The sequence below is a fragment of the Hyaena hyaena genome, unplaced genomic scaffold (genome assembly GCF_003009895.1).
Source record: "Hyaena hyaena isolate Hyena2069 unplaced genomic scaffold, ASM300989v1 scaffold_44, whole genome shotgun sequence".
NCBI classification, from domain to species: domain Eukaryota; kingdom Metazoa; phylum Chordata; class Mammalia; order Carnivora; family Hyaenidae; genus Hyaena; species Hyaena hyaena.
The window spans coordinates 3,457,451-3,477,991 of record NW_024080676.1 but is presented as its reverse complement, the minus strand read 5'-3'; the positions used below and the strand labels follow the sequence as shown (position 1 = coordinate 3,477,991).

General features: G+C 39.0%; 1 protein-coding gene across 2 annotated transcripts in view; it reads right to left on the bottom strand.

The window, feature by feature from the left end:
* Positions 1–15,463, bottom strand: part of ENTPD1 (ectonucleoside triphosphate diphosphohydrolase 1) — a 94,061-nt gene extending 78,598 nt beyond the window's left edge. Inside the window, exon 1 of one of the 2 annotated variants that reach the window (XM_039230210.1) lies at positions 15,334–15,463. In XM_039230210.1, the coding sequence (XP_039086141.1) occupies positions 15,334–15,349 (16 nt within the window). In that variant the 5' untranslated portion in view covers positions 15,350–15,463. Of the gene's footprint in view, positions 1–14,306; positions 14,363–15,333 lie in introns of those variants that run through there. The other variant, XM_039230212.1, reaches the window with a different exon arrangement.
* Between the last annotated feature and the right edge of the window lie 5,078 nt (positions 15,464–20,541).

Genomic DNA, 20,541 nt, shown 5'->3' with positions numbered 1-20,541 from the left:
TTTAATAGTCACTGCTATATTATAATTTCATTCATTCATTCTGTACTCATTTATATATTCACACTTACACTGATTTGAATAACATCTGATTGTCTAGAATGTGTTTGGTACTGGATATATAAAGTGTGAATAACACCTAGTCCCTGCTTTTAAAGAACCATAAAATTTAATGTTCAGAATGCCAATGTCATCACCTTGGTCTGTCAAATAAATGTTTTTATGCTTGGTATGCTCTGTTAAAAGAAACAGAAAGATGTAATACACCTCAGTAGGCTATATAAGATAATTCCATTCAATAATATTAGCCATAATTAGCACAAAATGTAATGTGTGAGCTTCAGTTCTCTAGGTAACAGCACCATCAGCCTGGAGTCTGGTGTTTCTAGGACTGTATCACACCTTTGGCCTTCCTAGTTATATGGCATTGGCCTCACTTCCTCAGATTTAAGTGGGAATAAGTATTTCTCATGTCATAAGAGTGTTGTAAAGGTCAAATGAGGTAATGTGTCCAAAGTGCTTAACATGGATCCTAGAAAACTCCTGTTTACATTGTGTCTTCCTTTTAAAGTATTAACAAGATCTTTCCATTTTTTTAATTTTTTTTTTTTTTTTTTTTTTTTTATTTCTAGGAGAGAGAGAGAGAGACAGAGTGAGCAGGGGAGGGTCAGAGAGAGAGGGAGTCACAGACTGAAACAGGCTCCAGGCTCTGAGCTGGCAGTCAGCACAGAGCCCGACGCGGGGCTCGAACCCACGAACCGCGAGATCATGACCTAAGCGAAAGTCGGACGCTTAACCGACTAAGCCACCCAGGCGCCCCAGATCTTTCCATTTTTTAATATCACCTTGGCACCTCCATTTGGGTTAACATCTAGGGTGAAGATTAATTGGCCTTGTAAAGGAAATCCTAAGAAGTAAAAGCAGTAACCAAGAAGGATAACATATTCATAACCCTAATCAAAAGGAAGTAAGTAGAAGTAAGCAGCACAAAGTCCTAGAAATTAAAATTTACAAGAAAGTTATCAAAACTATTCTTTTCCTAGAAGGAAAAGATGATAGAGCATATGATACTCTGTAGGTTAAAACTAAACCAACTGCAGGACACATTAATAAAGTGACAGGACCCTAGTCAAGGCTCAGACCTTCAAAGCACATCTCGACTCTGTATTAAGTTTTAGATGACACACTTAAAGTGAGACCTTAACAGCCTGGAGCTGATCTGAAGCTTCCCCACAAACAAAAATGTTACCCAACTGGAACTTGACAAAACAGTGAAATACAGTAGGAAAGCCAAGGCCTCTTCAGCTGGGGAATGGCAGACATGGCCGGAGTCATGAAAATATCCTTTCAAATATCTGATGGACTATCCTAAGGAAAGGGATTTAGATGTGGTCCACCTCTATGGCTCAAAGGGAAGAACTAGTGCGAATGGCAGAAGGAAGATGCAGGAAAGGAGAAAATATTCAGTTAAACTTTAAAAAGAGCAAATCTTTCTAACTGAGCTTTCTCATACAGTAAGTCAACTCTCTCTGGCATTTAGGAAAGGTAAAGTATAGAAGGGCAAGCAGAGACTTTAGGACTCAACAGAGAATTCAACTTGAGCAAGACGCTGGACTGTGGATTTGGCTGGTCCACGATAACTTTTTCCAACATCTCTGGTAAGAAAAATAAAACAGTGATATACTTTCTAAGACATAGTGACCATAAAATGAGGATAATAAAAATACTGACCTGACAAAATTGTATAAAGATAATAATAATATGTGGGAAAAGACTTCAACAGGAAAGACTAAAATGAAAACAAATAAACAAACCCAGAAGAAACAGAGGGGAAATTTTCAATTACCATCCTCACAGAAAAAACTGCATGTGTGGGACTAAAAGAGTGTACAGTTTTATTTACAATCAGAAAATAGAAGCAAGTTTTTAGAATTTTAAACTATAATAACTGAAAAATGAAGTTAACAAATTTCTTTGAAATTTGAAAGATAAAGTTGAGAAAATATCCTAGAAGGTAGAGCTGACTGCCAAAGAGGATGGGGAGAAAACATAAGAAATTAAAATTATTGATACAAGAGAGACAGCACCTGACTAATACACCTTCCAGAAAGAAAGATCAGAGAAAATTGTGGGAAGAAAATTATCAAAGAAACCATAGGAGACAATTTCCCAGAACTAAAGGATCTGAGTTGCCAGATGGGAGGGGCTGAATACCCAACACAATAGATGAAAATAAACACATCTCAAAGTACATCACTATACATGTTTAGTACCTAAGGAATAAAGAAAAATAACCTAAATGCTTCCTAGAAAATGGAGGGTGGGGTGGGAGGAACAAGTGGCATAAAAATAATTGGGAATAAGAATAGCATCAGACCTCAAAAGTCCAAAAGACACAAAGGCCTCAACATTTTTAATCCAATACACCTTTTCTCAGGAAGTACCAAAGGATGTGCTCCACCCAAATGAGGTGGTGAACCTAGGAAAAGGAAAAGATGTAGTACAAATGGAGAATCAAAATCAACAGTAGAAAGGTCAGGGGAAGGCCAGGAAGATAACCATGCAGCAGTCTAGGGGAGCAACCAGCTTAGATGGGGATAGGACAACAGGTTTAGAAAGGAGATTTTAAAAAAGAACAGACAAGGAAAGAAGGACAAAAAGGAAAAATTACTGACTATGTAGGAAAGTATATCAAAGGGTTTGCAAAAAAAAAAAAGGATTACTAATAGATGTTGAGAACTAAGCAGATAAATAAGTGAGAGGCCTTATTAATACCAGTAAAAATAAAAAAGAACATCTAAGGCACAAACCATACTTACTCATGCTAAAGGAAACATTGTATATTGATTTAACCAAAACTTGTGATATCACGATAGTGTGGAGAGGGCAACCCTGCAGGAATGTAAGAAAGTAAACCAGTCATAGGGCACCTGGGTGGCTCACTTCGGCTCAGGTCATGATCTCATAGTTTGTGGGTTTGAGCCCCATGTCGGGCTCTGTGCTGACAGCTCAGAGTCTGGAACCTGCTTCAGATTCTGTGTGTGTTTCTCTCTCTGCTCCTCCCGCAGTCGTGTTTTCTCTCTCTCTCTCTCAATAATAAACATTTAAAAAAATAAATAAATAAAGCAAACCACTCAGCTACTAAAGTAAGCAACAGAAAGCACAAATATCAGAAGAGATTCTGAATCTCTTTTCTTATATCCTTTCTCTTCCCATCCCTTTATTAACATTGGTACTTCTTAGGTCTCATTCTTCATCCTCTTCTGTTTTCATTCTCTACACTTTTGAGGGAGATTTATTCATGCCCATCCTTTCCAACTCAAACTCTCATTATCTCTGGATTTTGGCCAGACCTCTCCAAGCTCTAGACCCAAAATTCCAGCAATCCACAGAATATCTCTGCTTAATGTCTTATAAACATCTTATGTTTAGCATGTGCCAGGATGAACTTGTTATCTCTCTCCTCCCCTGCCAAATCTACTCTCCTTCCCTGCTTCCTAGCCTTATTTTATAAACATTTATTGACTCAATCATTCAAGTCTAAACTTGAGAATAAGTCTTGACATCTTTTTCTCCTTCTCTCCCAACAAGCTACTTAACTCTCTACTTCAGAAAATTGTCTAAATCCAGCCCCTCTCATCCATTCCTCTGCCCCCACACCCTGGACCATCAATGCCTTAGTGCAGGTCCCCGTCACCTCTCAAACTCTCACCTACTGGGCTACTGCAGAAACCTAATATGAGTCTCCCTCCATTGCTCACCAATCTTGGTTCATTCCCTAGACTGCTGCCAGAGTGATCTCACAAAGCCAAGTCTTATGACCACCAAACATGATGGTAGCATAAGTGAAAATACTTAGCCACACTCTCCCATGTTTGTGTGAAAATCTACAACTATGCCTTAAAAGGAAATCGTATTTTTTCCCAAATGAAAAGCCAATGTATTAGAATTAAGACATGACAGTAATGGCCAGCATCATCTCTTCTAAGGCATGGCAGCATGACCAGGTACAAGTAAGCAGAGGCCTTACTTGGCCCTCCCAATACTCATTAACTTAGAACAAATGCACATTATGGGAGAAGAGCAGCAGAGTGTGATGGGAGAGGCAAGAGTAACTCTTTGAGAAGCCCTGGGGTTGGTTGATTTGTCTTGCTTTGTTTTGTTTGTTTGAGTTTGTTTTTGCCTCTGTGAATTGGCAGCCATGTGTCTACCATGAGTATAAAGGGATCTTAAAATTGATCTCCAAAAACAGGCATTACTCAGGCAAGGCACAAGAAGCTCACTCTCCAGTTCAACATAAATTTGCTCTTAGTGGGGAAGGAACAAGAGAAGAAAATGGGTCCTAAGAAAGGTCCTTCCTGGATGTCTTCATGTCTCTGGACAATAACATTGAGAGAATGTCTGACAACTGCAGACTATCCTCTCAAACATGACTATATAGTGACAGGACATTTCCCTCCTTTCTTGGATATGAGTTAGCCTTTTTTGGCTAGAGGATTGAAATGTCTTCCCACATGTTGAGGGGATCTAGCACTTGGTGACTGCATTCTTTCAGGATCCAAAGGGAATTTGAGGGAGCCAAGGGGTGACTATGCATTCCAATCATCTCTAACACTGGGTTAGGATGAATCTCCCCTACTCTTACTTAAATTCTTTTTAGAACAAGGTGAAAAATACACACATCCATTTGCACACACAAACAAAAGGATATATTTTTTTTAATGGTAAGGCCTTAGACTAAATAAATTTTGCAGTAAAGTAGAAAGAATGACAGAGGAAAAGCTTGCCTCTAAAATAGACATGATGCAGGAAAGAGAGAGAAATCTTTCCTTGTTTATTTTTTAGATACAAGAGGATGTTGCCATGAGAAGAGAACAGACTAAGATAAAAGATTTCATGGTAACCAAAAACATTGCAGCTGAATGAAAGTTTATATTGGAAGACAATTAAGGAAAATTGCATCAGTGATCATAGGAAAACACTCTCAGAATACAAAGAAAAACAAATGAAGGAAAGGAAAGAAAAAGAAAGGAAAGAGAAAGAGAGAGAGAAAGGTAGATCAAAGAAAAAAGGTAGATAGTGTTCAGAGATTAGAGATTCAAATAATAGATCTTGGGGGGAAAAAAACGAACAAAGCAGGAACACTGATCAGAGTTACGCCAAGAGAAATCTTTCTTGCTTGCTTAAAGAAGTCTTGAATTTGGAAATCAAGGGGGTTTACCATATTCTAGGCAAATCTGTGAAAGGAAGTCTGTACTCAAGTTGTTTTACTTAAGAAATATAAATGTCAGGTGATGGGCATGGAGGAGGGCACTTGTTGGGATGAGCACTGGGTATTATGTGGAAACCAACCTGACAATAAACTATTAAAAAAAATAAGTAAGCAAAAGTGCAAGTCCATATAGTAAAAACCATGGTATGAGAAAATATTAAACACCAGGGAGAATAAAACAAGAATGACAAGTAAAAGAAATGTGAACTAATATATTTAAATTCCTCCATGAAAACAGAGACTCAACTTGGATTTAAAAAGCCAATGGTGGGGCGCCTGGGTGGCTTAACTCAGTTAAGTGTCTGACTTCAGCTCAGGTCATGATCTCACTGTTAATGGGTTGGAGCCCCATGTCGGGCTCTGTGCTGACAGCTAGCTCAGAGCCTGGAGCCTGTTTCAGATTCTGTGTCTCCCTCTCTCTCTGACCCTCCCCGGCTCATGCTGTTTCTCTCTCAAAAATAAATAAAACATTAAAAAAAATTTTTTAAGCCAATGGTTCATAAAGGATACATGGAAAATAAAATGAAAATTCCAGATAGCTTCTTTTCAGAAACTGACAAGCTGATCCTAAAATTCATATGAAAATTCAAGGGATCCCAATAGTAAAAATCAATCTTGAAAAAGAAAACAAAACTGAAAAACTCTGATTTCAAAACTTACTACAAAGTTATAGTAATCAAGGCAGTGTGGAATTGACACAGAGACATACAGATCAGCTGAGAGTCCTCACATTTACAGTCAATTGATTTTCAACAGGATGCCAAGAAAATTCACTGGGGAAAAGAAGAGTCTTTCCAATAAATAGCACTGGGACAACTGGATATTCACATGAAGTTGGTCCCCCACCTCATACCACATTCAAAAATTATTCAAAATGATCAAAGACCTAAATGTGAGAGCTAAAACTACAAAATCGTTCAAAGAAAACCTAAGTGCAAATGTTCATGACTTTGGATTAGGCAAATGTTTCCTCTCCAGAGAAGATATACAAATACCCATTAAACACACAAACAGATGTTCAAAATCATTAGCCATCAAGGAAATGCAAATCAAAGCCATGAGACACCACTTCACACTCAACAGGATGCCTATAATCAAAGATCAATTAAAAAATAAAAAGGCTAGACAAGGATGGAGAGAGACTGCAACAATTATACACTGCTGGTGGGAATGTAAAATGATGCAGCTACTTTGGATAAGAATCTGGCAGCTCCTCAAATGGTTAAGCATAGACATATGACCCACTTCTAGGTATATATCCAAAAGAAATTAAGAACATAGATCCACATGAAAACTAGTACAGGAATGCTCAGAGCAGCATTATTCATAATGCTAAAAGGTAGAAACACCCCAAATATCTATCAAGTGATGAATGGATATAAAGTATGGTTTATCCATATAGTGGAATATGTGACATGAAATGTTCAGAATAGGCAAAACTTTAGCAGAAAGGAGACTGGTGTTTGCCTAAGGCTGTGGGAGGAACAGGGGGTATGTAGGGAGAAAATGGAAATGAGTAATGGGTACAGGGTTTCTTTCTGGGGTGATAAAATGTTCTAAAACTGATGGTAGTGATGACTACACAATTCTGTGAACATACTAAAAAACACCGAAAAGTAGATTTTAAGTGGGTAAATTATGTGGATGTGAATTATATCTCAAAATAATAAGATCAACAACTATGGGTTCAAATCTCAACCTCAACACTGACCAATGGAGAGACTTTTACTAAGTCACTTCTTCAGTTTCTCATTTGTAAGATAGGTACAGTAAACAGTACTGATCTCAAACGCATGTTTGAGAATGAACGGAGTTAACAGCTGTAAGGGGACTAGAACAGCAGGTGGTCCAATACACACTAAACCTGTAGGTTAACTAGCTAAAGCCACCACCACTTCCATTTATTAAAAACTTAACTGTATTAGTTTCTTATGGCTGCCATAACAAATTACCACCAACTCGGTGGCTTAAAGCAAAATACACATTTACACATTTACTCTCTTACAGTTCTACAGGTCCAAAATCTGAAATCATCTTCACTAGGTTGAAATCAGGGTACTGGCAGAGCTGCTCTTCTTTTCCATCTTCCACACTCCATTCCATACATTCCTTGGCTAGTGGCCCTCTCCCCCATATTCAAAGCCAGCAGCATAGCATCTTGCTTCAATGGTTAAATTGCCTTCTGTGTCAAATCCCCCACTCCCTCCTTATACATTTGTGATTGCATTTAGGGTCCACCTGGCTAATCCAGGATAATCTCCCCAGATCTTTAATTTAATCACATCTGTGAAGACTCTTTCCCAATAGGACATACATAAATTCTAAAGATTAGGAGCTGTAATCTTTGCAGCCTACCTGAGTTACTATAAAAAAGAAGAAAAAGAAAGTAAATCTGTGGGAAAAAGCACTATTTCTGTGAAAAAATCAATTTCTCAACTCATCAAAAAAAAAAGCAATAAAAAGAAAACATAGGGGCTCCTGGGTGACTCAATCAATAAAGTATCTGACTCAATTTCAGTTCAGGTCATGTTCTCATGGTTTGTGGGATCGACCCATGTCAGGCTTCACAATGACAGCGGGATTCTCTCTCTCTCTCTCTACCCCTCCCATGTACTCTCTGTGTCTCTACAAATAAATTAATTTTTAAAAATTTTGAAAGCAGACACTAAGCAAAAGATGGTATCAACAACATTTTTACATAGCTTAAATTGGAAAATATGAGTACTGCACTATTAATTTCTGTTAACTAGCCCTGTTCACTGGAAACAAGGGTTGTTCGGGTCCTCCTTACCTTGTCTCTTCAGCACAAAGCCTAAAAACTTATTTAACTGATGACGCATCACTTCAGATGTCTTTCTGTGCATGTGTCTGAGTCTTTATCCACTTAAACAATACTGCTTCAATTTTATGGTTCAGCGATTCTGACCTCACCTCTTAAATCCTGCCAAACAGTCCTTCGTTCTGGCTCTGGGCTCCTGGAACCTTCCATGGTTATATGAAACGGAGAGGCGTGGTAACTCTCACTCACAGCCATTGCATACTTCCTAAAGTTAGGTAGCCACACCAGGCTCAGCTGCTTCAGCTGCCACCTGAGAACATCCCCTGACCTCCTTGTCTCTCTCCCAACACTGAATTACTCCTTCTCTGCATCTACTTTACCTTCCTTCCATATTCCCAACTCTCCATCATGCCCCTACTTTTCTAACAAGCCACGATAAAAATGACTCATATCGCATTCTCCTCCCCAAAAAACTGAAAATAATGGATATTGACTATCCTTTCACATAGGGGAAAATTATGGTTGGGGAGAGGTTAGCATATGTTTGAAATGACTGGATAAATTTGTAAATACCCCATTGTATAACTTAAAAACAGAATATATCTCCTTTATAAGCATTACAAAAAAAATCACTACATGCTTAAGTACAAAGAAACCTCAGAAATTATAAAGCCATATTCTTCTAACCATTGTGAAATAAAATGAAATTTTAATTAAAATAGTTTAAGCAAAAACAACAATCACTTGAAACTTAAAAAATATATATATTATTCCGGGTTAAAAAGACCATAAAAATGCAGTATCAAACTACTTTGAAAACCACAGCACCACTGATAAAAGTGTATTGGATCTATTTATAGCTATAAGTCTTTGTATTAAAAAAAAAACACTAAGGGAAGATTTAGAAAAACTGTTGTGAATATGGCAGAAAAAGTTGAATATCTTTATTTGACGAAAAGCTCACATATATTAATTTAAAAACATAAAATCCAAATAAGTAATAAATAGGCAAAGGATATAAACAGCATACAAAAGAAAAAGCACATTATGTAAAAAACACTGCATTTAGCTATAATTAAAAAAATACTCATTCAGGGTGCTTGGGTGGCTCAGTAGGTTGAGTGTCCTACTCTTGATCTTGGCTCAGGTCATGATCTCACAGTTTCATGAGTTCAAGCCCCACGTTGGACTCCACGTTGCCAGTGCAGAGCCTGCTTGGGACTCTCTCTGTCTGCCCCTCCCCTGCTCATGCTCTCTCCGTATCTCTCAAAATAATTAACAAAATTTAAAAAACACAAATTAAACAACATAAAAGTAGATAAGATTATTTTTTTAGAAAAACACTAAAGCTGTCAGGGATGCAGCAAAACAGGAACTGCTTGTGGGAGCATGAAGTGTCCACCGTAAGGCAAAGCAACCTGACAACAGTAATCAACAACTTTTAAAACTATTTACAAAATTTAATCCAGTATTTCTACCTCTAGGACTCTATCCTAGCATGCAACCCTACATATGGAAAAACTTCATGCACAAAGATGTTTAATGGAAATGGTAACAACCTAACTGTTCAATAACAGGAATTATTAAACCATAAAACTTATGCTAACAGAGCGGGGCTAAGGTAGAAATGTTTGTGCTTTGCTGCTGTACTAAAAGCCAGGTACTAAAAGCCAGGCTGTAAAACTGTATGTACAGCCTAATGATCATAATGCCATCTCATAATTTTCAAGATCCTAGCCAAGTAAACGCTAAAAGAGAGAAACAATACAGGCATAGTAAAAAGAACTGCAAGGAAATACACCAAGATATTGTCAGGAATGATTATTTTCCTTTTCTCCCCTAATCTATATTTTCATGTTTTCTTTAACAGGCATGTGCCATGTTACTTACACTCTCACAGTCATAAAGAATTGTCCCCATTCTTTCTATGAATAAAAAGGAAATACCATGTGATTGCACGTATAGGAGGATTAGGAGGAACTTAACGGAGGACCAAGGGTGAGAAGAAGGGGGGAAATGGTGGGGGAGAGGGAGACAGGCAAACCATGAAAGACTCTTGAATGCTGAGAACAAACTGAGGACTGATGGGTGTGGGGGGGGAGGGGGGAAATGGGCACTTTTGGGGATGAGCACTAGGTGTTATATGGAAACCAAGTTGACAATAAACTATTTGTAAAAACAACAAGAACAACAACAACAAAAACAACAAAAGGAAACAGTTCTTTATGAAGGACATGGACTGCCATTGTTCCTGGGTCTCTAAAGTCATGTTGATATTCTAGCACAAAAACAGCAGGATGGAAGAATGTTACACAAACTCTCCTCTGCTTTCTTTTCTCCAACAGCTTCTTTTTTCCTCATAATTCCCTCAATTTTCCAAACTAAAGAAATTCCCCTGGTCCTTTCTGTACCCACCAAGAAAAGAAAAGGCAACCTACTGAATGGAAGGAGAGGTTTGCAAATGACCAAAATATCCAAAATATATACAGAATTTATACAACTCAACCCCCAAAGAAACCCAAAAAACCGTAAGTAATCCAATTAAAAAATGGACAGAAGACATGAATGGACATTTTTTTCAAGAAAGACATACAGATTGCCAACAAATACATGAATAGATGCTCAACATCACTCAACGTCAGGGAAATGCAAATTACAACCACAATGAGGTATCACCTCACATCTGTCAGATTAGCTAAAATCAAAAACATATGAAATTAAAATGTTGGTGAAAATGTGAGAAAAAGGAATCCCCATGCACTGTTGGTGGGAATGCCAGATGGTACCGCCACTGTGGAAAACAGTACAGAGCCTCTTCAAAAAAATAAAAATAGAACTACTATATGATCTGGTAATTCCACTACTGGGTATTTATCCAAGGAAAATGAAAACACTAATTTTAAAAGTATATACACCAGGAACACCTGAGTGGCTCACTCAGTTGAGTTGACTCTTGATTTTGGCTCAGGTCATGATCTCATAGTTTGTGAGCTTGAGCCCAGCGTTGGGCTCTGTGCTGACAGCGCAGAGCCTACTAGGGATTCTCCCTCTCCTCTCTGACCCTCCCTCTCCCTCTCCCTTCCTCTCTCAAAAATAAATAAAAAAAATATGCAGCTTTATGTTTACTGCAGCATTATTTACAATAGCCAAGATGTGGAAGCAACCCAAGTGTCCATCAATAGATGAATGAATAAAGAAGAGATGGTAGGGACACATGGCTGGCTCAGTGGGTGGAGCACACAACTCTTGATCTCAGGGTTGTGAGTGCAAGACCCATGTAGGGCATGGAGCTTACTTAAAAAAAGAAAAGAAAAGAAAGAAGAGAAGAGAAGAGAAGAGAAGAGAAGAGAAGAGAAGAGAAAAGAAAAGAAAAGAAAAGAAAAGAAAAGAAAAGAAAAGAAAGAATGAAGAGGCATTGTATATGTTTAATGGAATATTAATCAGCCATAAAAAGAATAAAGACTGAGATCTTGCCATTTGCAACAATATAGATGGATTTAGAGGGTATAATGCTAAATGAAATAAGTCAGTCAGAAAAAGACAAATACCATATGATTTCCTTCACATGGAATTTAAGAAACAAAACAAACAAAAAGAGAAAAACAAAGACAGACTCTTAAATTCAGAAACAAACTGGTAGTTGCCATAAGGGAGGATGAAATAGGTAAAGGGGATTAAGAGCACTAAGTAATATATAGACTTGTTGAATCATTATATTGTATACCTGAAACTAATATAACACTGCATATTAATTATACTTGAATAAAATAAATTCCCCCTCTTCCTATACTATCTCTGGGTCCTTGGCCATGTGACTTCCCTCCTCAGCTATAAGATGCAGAAACCGATATCATAGGTTTGTTGTGAGGATTATATGATATAATAATATATAAATTATCTTGCCTGGCATATAATAATAACGTTAGCTATTATTATTAATGCTTCACAGAGTCTGGTTTCAGTTAGAGTTGGTTGTATATATGTCTGTCTTCCTCACTAGACTGTGAGCAAACTGTTTATATCTCACACATCTGGCATGGGGACTTACAAATGGTAGACACACAATAATATTTGTCAAACTGCTTTGAAGGTATGCCAGGAAGAGGAAAGGGAGGGTGCTAGAAACAAATTTAACATACTTTATAATTTTATCCAGAGCCAACCTCTGGAGTGTATTCTTCAACTACCAGAGTACACTGTTTCAGACTATAAAGTTGCTATTAAAAGGGGCTGAGGAGGCACTATTTCTGGAACTAGATGCTCTGTTAAGAAATAGTGAGGTTGTGCTATGAGGCATCTGAAATCAGTTTGGCCCCTAGCTGAAAGGGGAGTGGAGGCTAAAGTTCTGCCAGAGCTGGACCAGCCAAACTGGGTACCCTGGCATGGGGCCACATCAGCTCTAAAGATCAGCCTCCTAGAAGGGATGCATCTTGTTTCTCAGCATATTCACTTAAAGGGATATCTTAATAGAGTGAATAAAAGAGCGGTACATACCAGCGGGAACTGTACTGTAAACTTGTAGGTCCCCTTTTATTTCTTACTTGTTTACTTACTTACTTACTTACTTATTTTGGCAGCACTAGGGTTTATTAAACTGTGCCTTCGTACAGGTACTGGGGCTTGCCTATGGCATTCTTGAGGTATCAAAGCTAGGATGTTCTGCCAATTCTTCTTGAGCAATGACACCAGGAAATGGACAGCTAAGTGGATGTTGTTCACAAGTTCATCATCTGCTATCTTCATGTGGCCAACGCCACTGCCAGACACAGCACCTTCTTCATCTGGAATTTGATTGTGGACTTTACATCATCTACTTTGACCACCATATCCTCATTGTAGGCCAGCAAGGAAGGGAATTTCCCAGGCTTAGTCAGGCCTGAAGCCAGGATTCGTGGGATCTGCTTGATCAGAGATTCTGAAGCCAAAAAGGCAACAGCTTTTTGTTGTTGTTGTTTACAGCTCCACTGTCTCCAAAAACTCCTGGAGCTTGAGCTGGCTGCTTCCTGTGCAGGGCTTCCTGCACCACCTCATCCAGGGTGACCCAGGAGACTTTGTTGCTCGTGGTGCCATGCACCACAACAATCAGAAAAGAGTCATAGATCACCTTTTAAACTAGCCTTCTGATTCTTGGATAAACATCAACTAAAAAAATAATACTTAGTTTACTAAACACTTGCTGAGTTCCTACTATGTGCTAAACATTGTACTAGACACTGCCAATCCAAAGATGAATAAAGAATTTATCATCAGGGTAAAGGTGAAGAAATGCAGAGGGCAGGAATGTGGATGAGTATGAGCAGCACCAGCTTAGGTATGAGCAGTGAAGTGTTGTAGAAACAGCCAAGTCAGGGACTAACCTAAGGCTCAAAAGAAGGAGTAGGCTTAAAGCTGCGATTAACAACTAAGATTAAGCTTGAAAGAATGATTGCAACAGCTCACATTTGCTGAGCACATATACACGTCAGACCCTGTTCTGAGAATTTTGCATAATTTCCTCATTTAGTCTTCATAATAACTCTATGAGGTAGATATATTATTCTCTTCATTTTATAGATGAAGAAACCAAGGCACACAGTTAGTAAATGGTGGAGCTGAGATTCAAATCTAAGCCATGTGGCTTCAGACTGAAGGGGAAGGAGAAGGCCAGATAGGCCTTCAAGGCAGAAGCATGTACCATGCAACGGTTTGAGGGGGAAGAAAGGAGAAAGGTCACTTGGGGAACTGAAAGTGGCTGGGGGTGGGGACCTAAGTTCAGAGATGACAGGGCTTACTCTGCAGGTTAGAATGGAAAGCAGAGGGAGGGTGTTTCTGGTCTAGACTTGGAAAAATTAGTTGTATGATTACTGTCACCTAACCCCTCCCGGTCCCACTCACTTCCTTTTGTAAAAGGATAAAAAAAAAAAAAAAAAAACCAATACCTGGGCTCTACCATAGAGAATGGCCATGAGCACCAAATGAGAAAATGTATGTGAATTGATAGCAAAGCACAGATTCCTTCTCAGACTTGAGATTTCATCAGTATCATTTCTCCCAGTAGCTCAAAGCTCTGCAGACCCAAAATCAATCACATCTGGCAGTAGCCAGAGCCTTCAGGAGGAGTAACAGTGTGGGAGTATAGAAAAAAAGCCTACAGACCCTGTGTCCAACCACCTGTATCCAAATTTACCATTCACTAACAGTGTGATCCCAAAGCAAGCAACTCTCTCATTATAGTAACACCATCATCTGGGAAATGGGAATGATAATGATAGCACTCACCTCTTAAGTTGATGTGAGGAGTAAATAATACAGGTAATGTGCTTAGAGTAGCTCCCGGTGCAGAGTAAGGACTTAGTAAACGTTAACAGCTTTCATTACTATCATTATTAAGAATCTGTTGGCTACTCATCCCATTGCTCTGCATTCTATGTGAGAAAACTGTGTGGGGCTATCAGAAACTAGAGATGAAGAAGATTTGCAACCCTACACAACCACACTGCTGTGGAGACTCTTCCTGACTCCCATGGGCTGGCAAGCAGCTGGCTCTGCATCGCGGCAGAAAATGCCCAAAAGAGGTAAAAGGCAGAGAGTGCACACCATCTGTGCAAACTAGGCTGCCCTTACAGTTTTTAGACAAAATCTAAATATAGTCACTAAGATATGCCTTGCTTTTTTAAGATAAAACTGTTCATCCCTCCACCCCTTCACTCCTCCCCCCCCACCCCCCCCCACACTATCCATATACACACAAGAAGCAGTCCGACCGTCTTTTGCAAGACATACTGTGAGGTCCTGTTGTGACAGCCTCTTGCCACATTAACTTCTCTAACTCCTGGCAGAGAACCCTTTGCTAATTTCACAACAGGAAAGCATGCAGGAAATTTGAGAACAAAACAAATCTCCTACACACAGAGCCCAGCATCTTCAAGCAACTCGCTGAGGTACAGACCCGAAGCAAGATGACTCTGGACTATAAATGAGGCAGCTGCTTCTTAAAACTGCAGAGGGAGGGAAGTCATTTGCCGCTAAAATGCTAGAGCTGAATGCAAATTGATCATGAATATTCATGAGCCCCTTCAGCTTACTCAAGAGCCACCCTTGACTAAAACCCCCGGCTTTGTTTCCTAAAAAGTTTCCCAAAGTTCTTTTTCTGCCTCCTCTCGCAAAGAGAGGGTGGGAAAGTTCATTCGGGGATTTATGGCTCTTGCTCTTTCAAGTACTTGCTTTTGGTCTGGGCTTTTGGGTTTTTTTGGGTTTTTTTTTTGGTTTGTTCTTAAGGATTCATATCAAATCAATTTGCTCTTACCCTTTCTATCTTCCATAATTGGCAGCTTTTGTTTTCTTCCTCTTTGCTCTTTATTTTTTTCAGCCTCTGCTTGCTGTAGTCGGTCTCAGTGAGAGAGGTACTCAAGGAACCGAGATATAACAGACCCTCGGGCTCATGGGAGGGGCTAAATTAGCCAGCCCCGTTTCGGAAGGAACCTCAAACCCTATGTCTTTTTCATTGACGCGAAACAACAGATTGGCTGAGTCCGGCTGCTCATTTCCCTAAAGCACACGAAGACTTGCCCGGATTGTCATTTTTTTGTATTCTTACAGCTATGTATGTTCAAGTATCTCGCTCTCCCTCTCTTTTTGTTACAGAAATCCATTTTTTTTCTCTTGAGAAATGTTATCTTGGCTGCAAGCAAAAAAGCTACTTATTGCAGTTTTGACAATGGATAACCAGCAGCTTGTTACCTGATACTCACTAGAAAAACTAGAACTCAAGAACAGTTCTTCCTGCCCCATAAAGCTGATCACCTCTGGTCCTCTGAAGAGCAATCCCTTTTCCAGGCTCATTAGACCAGAAGAGCAACAGGTCCTGTCCACAGAAGGACGCTGTGGCAGAAGTCGCTGTGGCAAAAGAAGCCACATCATTGGTGGGAAGGCAGAGGAGGCTGCACGCTGGGAACTGCTACCCACCTGTACTGATGCAAGTCGTCCACCTTTTCCAAGCTTTAACCTCCTACCTTGGAAGTCTTCTGAGCATGAACTGCCACACCCAGGCTTTGCCAAGATGATCAGACGCAGATAAGAGGCTGACCAAAACATTTTCATATTCTGTATTTGATGTTATTTTGAAATCAGGACAAGACCCAATTCTCCCAAAGGAAGGTAAGTACTCAAGGCCCACGGCTCCTTGGGCAAATTCTCCCTCCAAAGGCTGTCACAAACCCTAGCATTTTAGGTTTGAAAACAGATCACAGACATCTAGTCTAACCAAGGTTAGAGAGGAGGAAAAATCATACCATCTGCTCATGTTCACACACAGAGAGAAAGCAGGGAGGGGGTCTCTCTTTTTTGCTACCATGCTTCCCAGCAAGTAATAAAGTTGCTCTACCATGTAGGCTCTCAATAAATGTTTGATAGATGGTTGTATTAACGAATAAGTAACAAAGCAGGGATGCAGAAAGAATTTTCTGATTCATACTTCATGCATTTTCTACATTGCCTCTCTAGCATGAGAATTTGTGTCTACAGGCAATTATACCATAAGACATTTTTCTTCATATAAACCACTAAATTAGTGACCTTTGTAGATTTTTCTTTTTTCTATAAAGATTTTATTTAAATTCAAGTTACTTAACATATAGTGGAGTATTGGTTTCAGAAGTAGAATTTAGTGATTTATTACTTACATATAACACCCAGTGCTCACCACAAGTGCCCTCCTTAACACCCATCCCCCATCCCACCTGCCCTCAGTTTGTTCTCTATAGTTAAGAGTCTTATGGTATGCCTTCCTCTCTGTTTTTTTCTTTTTTTTTTCTTTTTCCTTCCCTTCCCCCATATTCATCTGTTTTGCTTAAATTCCGCATATGAGTGAAATCATGGCATTTATCTTTCTCTGGCTGACTTATTTCGCTTAGCAAAATACACTCTAGTACCATCCACATAGTGGCAAATGGCAAGATTTTACTCCTTTTGATGGCTGGGTAATATTCTGTTGTGTATATGTACCACATCTTCTTTATCCATTCATCAGTTGATGGACATTTGGGGTCTCCATAATTTGGCTATTGTTGATAGTGCTGCTATAAACATTGGGGTACATGTGCCCCTTCAAATCAATATTTTATATCCTTTAGATAAATACCTTGTAGTCCAATTGTTGGGTCATAAGGTAGTTCTATTTTTAACTTTTTGAGGAAACTCCATACTGTTTTCCAGAGTGGCTATACCAGTTTGCATTCACACAAACAGTGTAAGAGGGTTCCCCTTTCTCCACATCCTCACCAACATCTATTGTTTCCTGAGTTGTCTGTTTTAGCCATTCTGACAGGTGTGAGGAGGTACCTCAATGTGGTTTTGATTTGTATTTCCCTGACAATGTGTGATTGAGCATCTTTTCATGTGTCAGCCACTTATATGTCTGCTTTGGAGAAATGTCTTTTCATGTCTTCTGTCCATTTCTTAACTGGATTAATTATTTTTGGGCTGTTAAGTTTGGTAAGATTTTGGATACTATCCCCTTATCTAATATGTCATTTGCAAATATCTTCTCCCATTCTGTAGGTTTTTAGTTTTGTTGATTGTTTCCTTCACTGTGCAGAAGATTTTATCTTGATGAAGTCCCAATAGTTCATTTTTGCTTTTGTTTTCCTTGGCTCCAGAGATGTGTTTAGTAAAAAGTTGCTACAGCCAAAGTCAAAGAAGTTGCTGCCTGTGTTCTCTAGGTTTTTGATGGTTTCCTGTCGCACATTTAAGACTTTCCTCCATTTTGAATTTATTTTTGTGTATGGTTAAGTGGTCCAGTTTCATTCCTCTACATGTCACTGTCTAGTTTTCCCAACAGCATTTGTTAAACAGACTGTCTTTTTTTCCATTGAGTATTCCTTCCTGCTTTGTCAAAGATTAAATGACCATATTGTTCTGGGTACATATAGCCCCAGGGTTCTCAATCCTGTTTCATTGATCTATGTGTCTGTTTTTGTGCCAGTACCACACTGTCTTGATGATTACAGCTTTGTAATATAGCTTGAAGTCCAGAATTCTAATGCCTCCTGGTTTTGTTTTGTTCTTTTCCAACATTACTTTGGCTATTTGGAGTCTTTTCTGGCTCCATACAAATTTTAGAATTGTCTTTTCTGGTTTTGTGAAAAATGCTGGTGTTATTTTGATAGGGATTGCATTGAATGTGTAGATTGCTTTGGGTACTATAAACATTTTAGCAATATTTGTTCTTCTAATCCATGAGCATAGAATGTTTTTCCATTTCTTTGTGTCTTCTTCAGTTTCTTTCATAAGTGTTCTATAGTTTTCAGAGTACAGATCTTTTACCTCTATGGTTAAGTTCATTCCTAGGTATCTTATGGCTTTTGGGGCAATTTTAAATGTGATCAATGCCTTGATTTCTTTTTCTGCTGCTTCATTATTGGAGTATAGAAATGCCACAGGTTTCTGAACATTGATTTTGTATCTTGTGACTTTGCTGAATTCATGTATCAGTTCTGGCAATTTTTTGGTGGCATCTTTCAGGTTTTCAACATAGAATATCATGTCATCTGTGAAGAGTAAAAGTTTGACGTTTTCCTTGCTGATTTGGATGCCTCTTATTTCTTTTCATTGTCTAATTGCTGAGGCTAGGACTTCTAGTACTATGTTGAACAACAGTGATAAGAGTAGACATTCTTGCTGTGTTCCTGACCTTAGGGGGAAACCTGTTTTTCCCTATTGAGGATGATGTTAGCTATGGGTCTTCTGTATATGGCCTTTATGATGTTGAGGTCTGTTCCTTCTATCTCTACTTTGCTGTGTTTATCAAATGCTTTTTCTGCATCTATTGAGAGGATCATATGGTTCTTATCCTTTCCTTTATTAATGTGATATATCATGGTGATTGATTTGTGAATATTGAACCACCCCTGCAGCCCAGGAATAAATCCCACTTGATTGTGGTGAATAATTCTTTTTTTTTTTTTTTTTTAATTTTTTTAAATTTTTTTTTATTTATCTCTAGGAGAGAGAGAGAGAGACAGCATGAGCAGGTGAGGGTCAGAGAGAGAGGGAGTCACAGACCGAAACAAGCTCCAGGCTCTGAGCTGGCAGTCAGCACAGAGCCCGACGCGGGACTCGAACCCACGAACCGCGAGATCATGACCCAAGCGAAAGTCGGACGCCCAACCGACTAAGCCACCCAGGCGCCCCGAATAATTCTTTTAATGTACTGTTCGATTTGATTTGCTAGTATCTTGAGAACTTTTGCATCTATGTTCATCAGGGATACTGGCCTGTATATCTCCTTTTTATTGAGGTCTTTGTCTGGTTTTGGGATCAAGGTAATGCTGGCCTTAAAGGATGAATTTGGAAGTTTTCCTTTTGTTTCTATTTTTTTTTGGTAATGGTTTCAAAAGAATAGGAATTAACTCTTCTTTATTTTATTTATTGATTTATTTATTTATTTATTTTTGGTGGGTTTTTTTTTTTGTTTTTTGGTTTTTTTGTTTTGTTTTGTTTTACAAATAGTTTATTGTCAAATTAGTTTCCACATAACACTCAGTGCTCATCCCCACAAGTGTCCTCCTCCATGCCCATCCCCCCCTTCCCCCCACATCCATCAGTCCTCAGTTTTTGTTAGCATTCAAGAGTCTCTCATGGTTTGCCTCTCTCCCTTTCCCCCACCATTTCCGCCCTTCTTCTCCCCCTTGTTCCTCCATCGTGTCCCTCCTAACCCTCCTATATGTGCAAACATATGATATTTGTCCTTCTCTGCCTGACTTATTTCGCTCAGCATAACACCCTCAAGGTCCATCCATGTTGCTACACATGGCCAGATTTCATTCTTTCTCATTGCCATGTAGTATTCCATGGTATAGATAAACCACATCTTCTTGATCCATTCATCTGTTGATGGACACTTAGGCTCTTTCCATGTTTTAGCTATTGTGGAGAGTGCTGCTATGAACATTGGGGTACATGTGCTCCTATGCCTCAGCATTTCTGTATCCCTTGGGTAAATTCCTAGCAGTGCTATTGCTGGGTCATAGGGGAGTTCTATTGTTAGTTTCCTGAGGAACCTCCACACTGTTTTCCAGAGGGGCTGTACCAGTTTACATTCCCACCAACAGTGCAGGAGGGTGCCCGTTTCTCCACATCCTCGCCAGCATCTAGAGTTCTCTGATTTGCTCATTTTAGCCATTCTGACTGGCGTGAGGTGGTATCTCAGTTGAATTAACTCTTCTTTAAATGTTTGGTAGAATTCCCCTGGGAAGCCATCCAGCCCCCCGGACTTCTTTGTTGGGATATTTTTGATTACTGATTCAATTTCTTTGCTGTTTATGGGTCTGTTCAAATTTTCTATTTCTTCCTGTTTCAGTTTTGTTTCAGGTAGTTTCTATGTTTCTAGGCATTTATCCATTTCTTCCAGATTGCCAAATTTGTTGGCATATAATTGCTCATAATATGAGCATTACAACTGTTTGCATTTCTGTGGTGTTGGTTGTGATCTCTCCTCTTTCACTCATGATTCTTT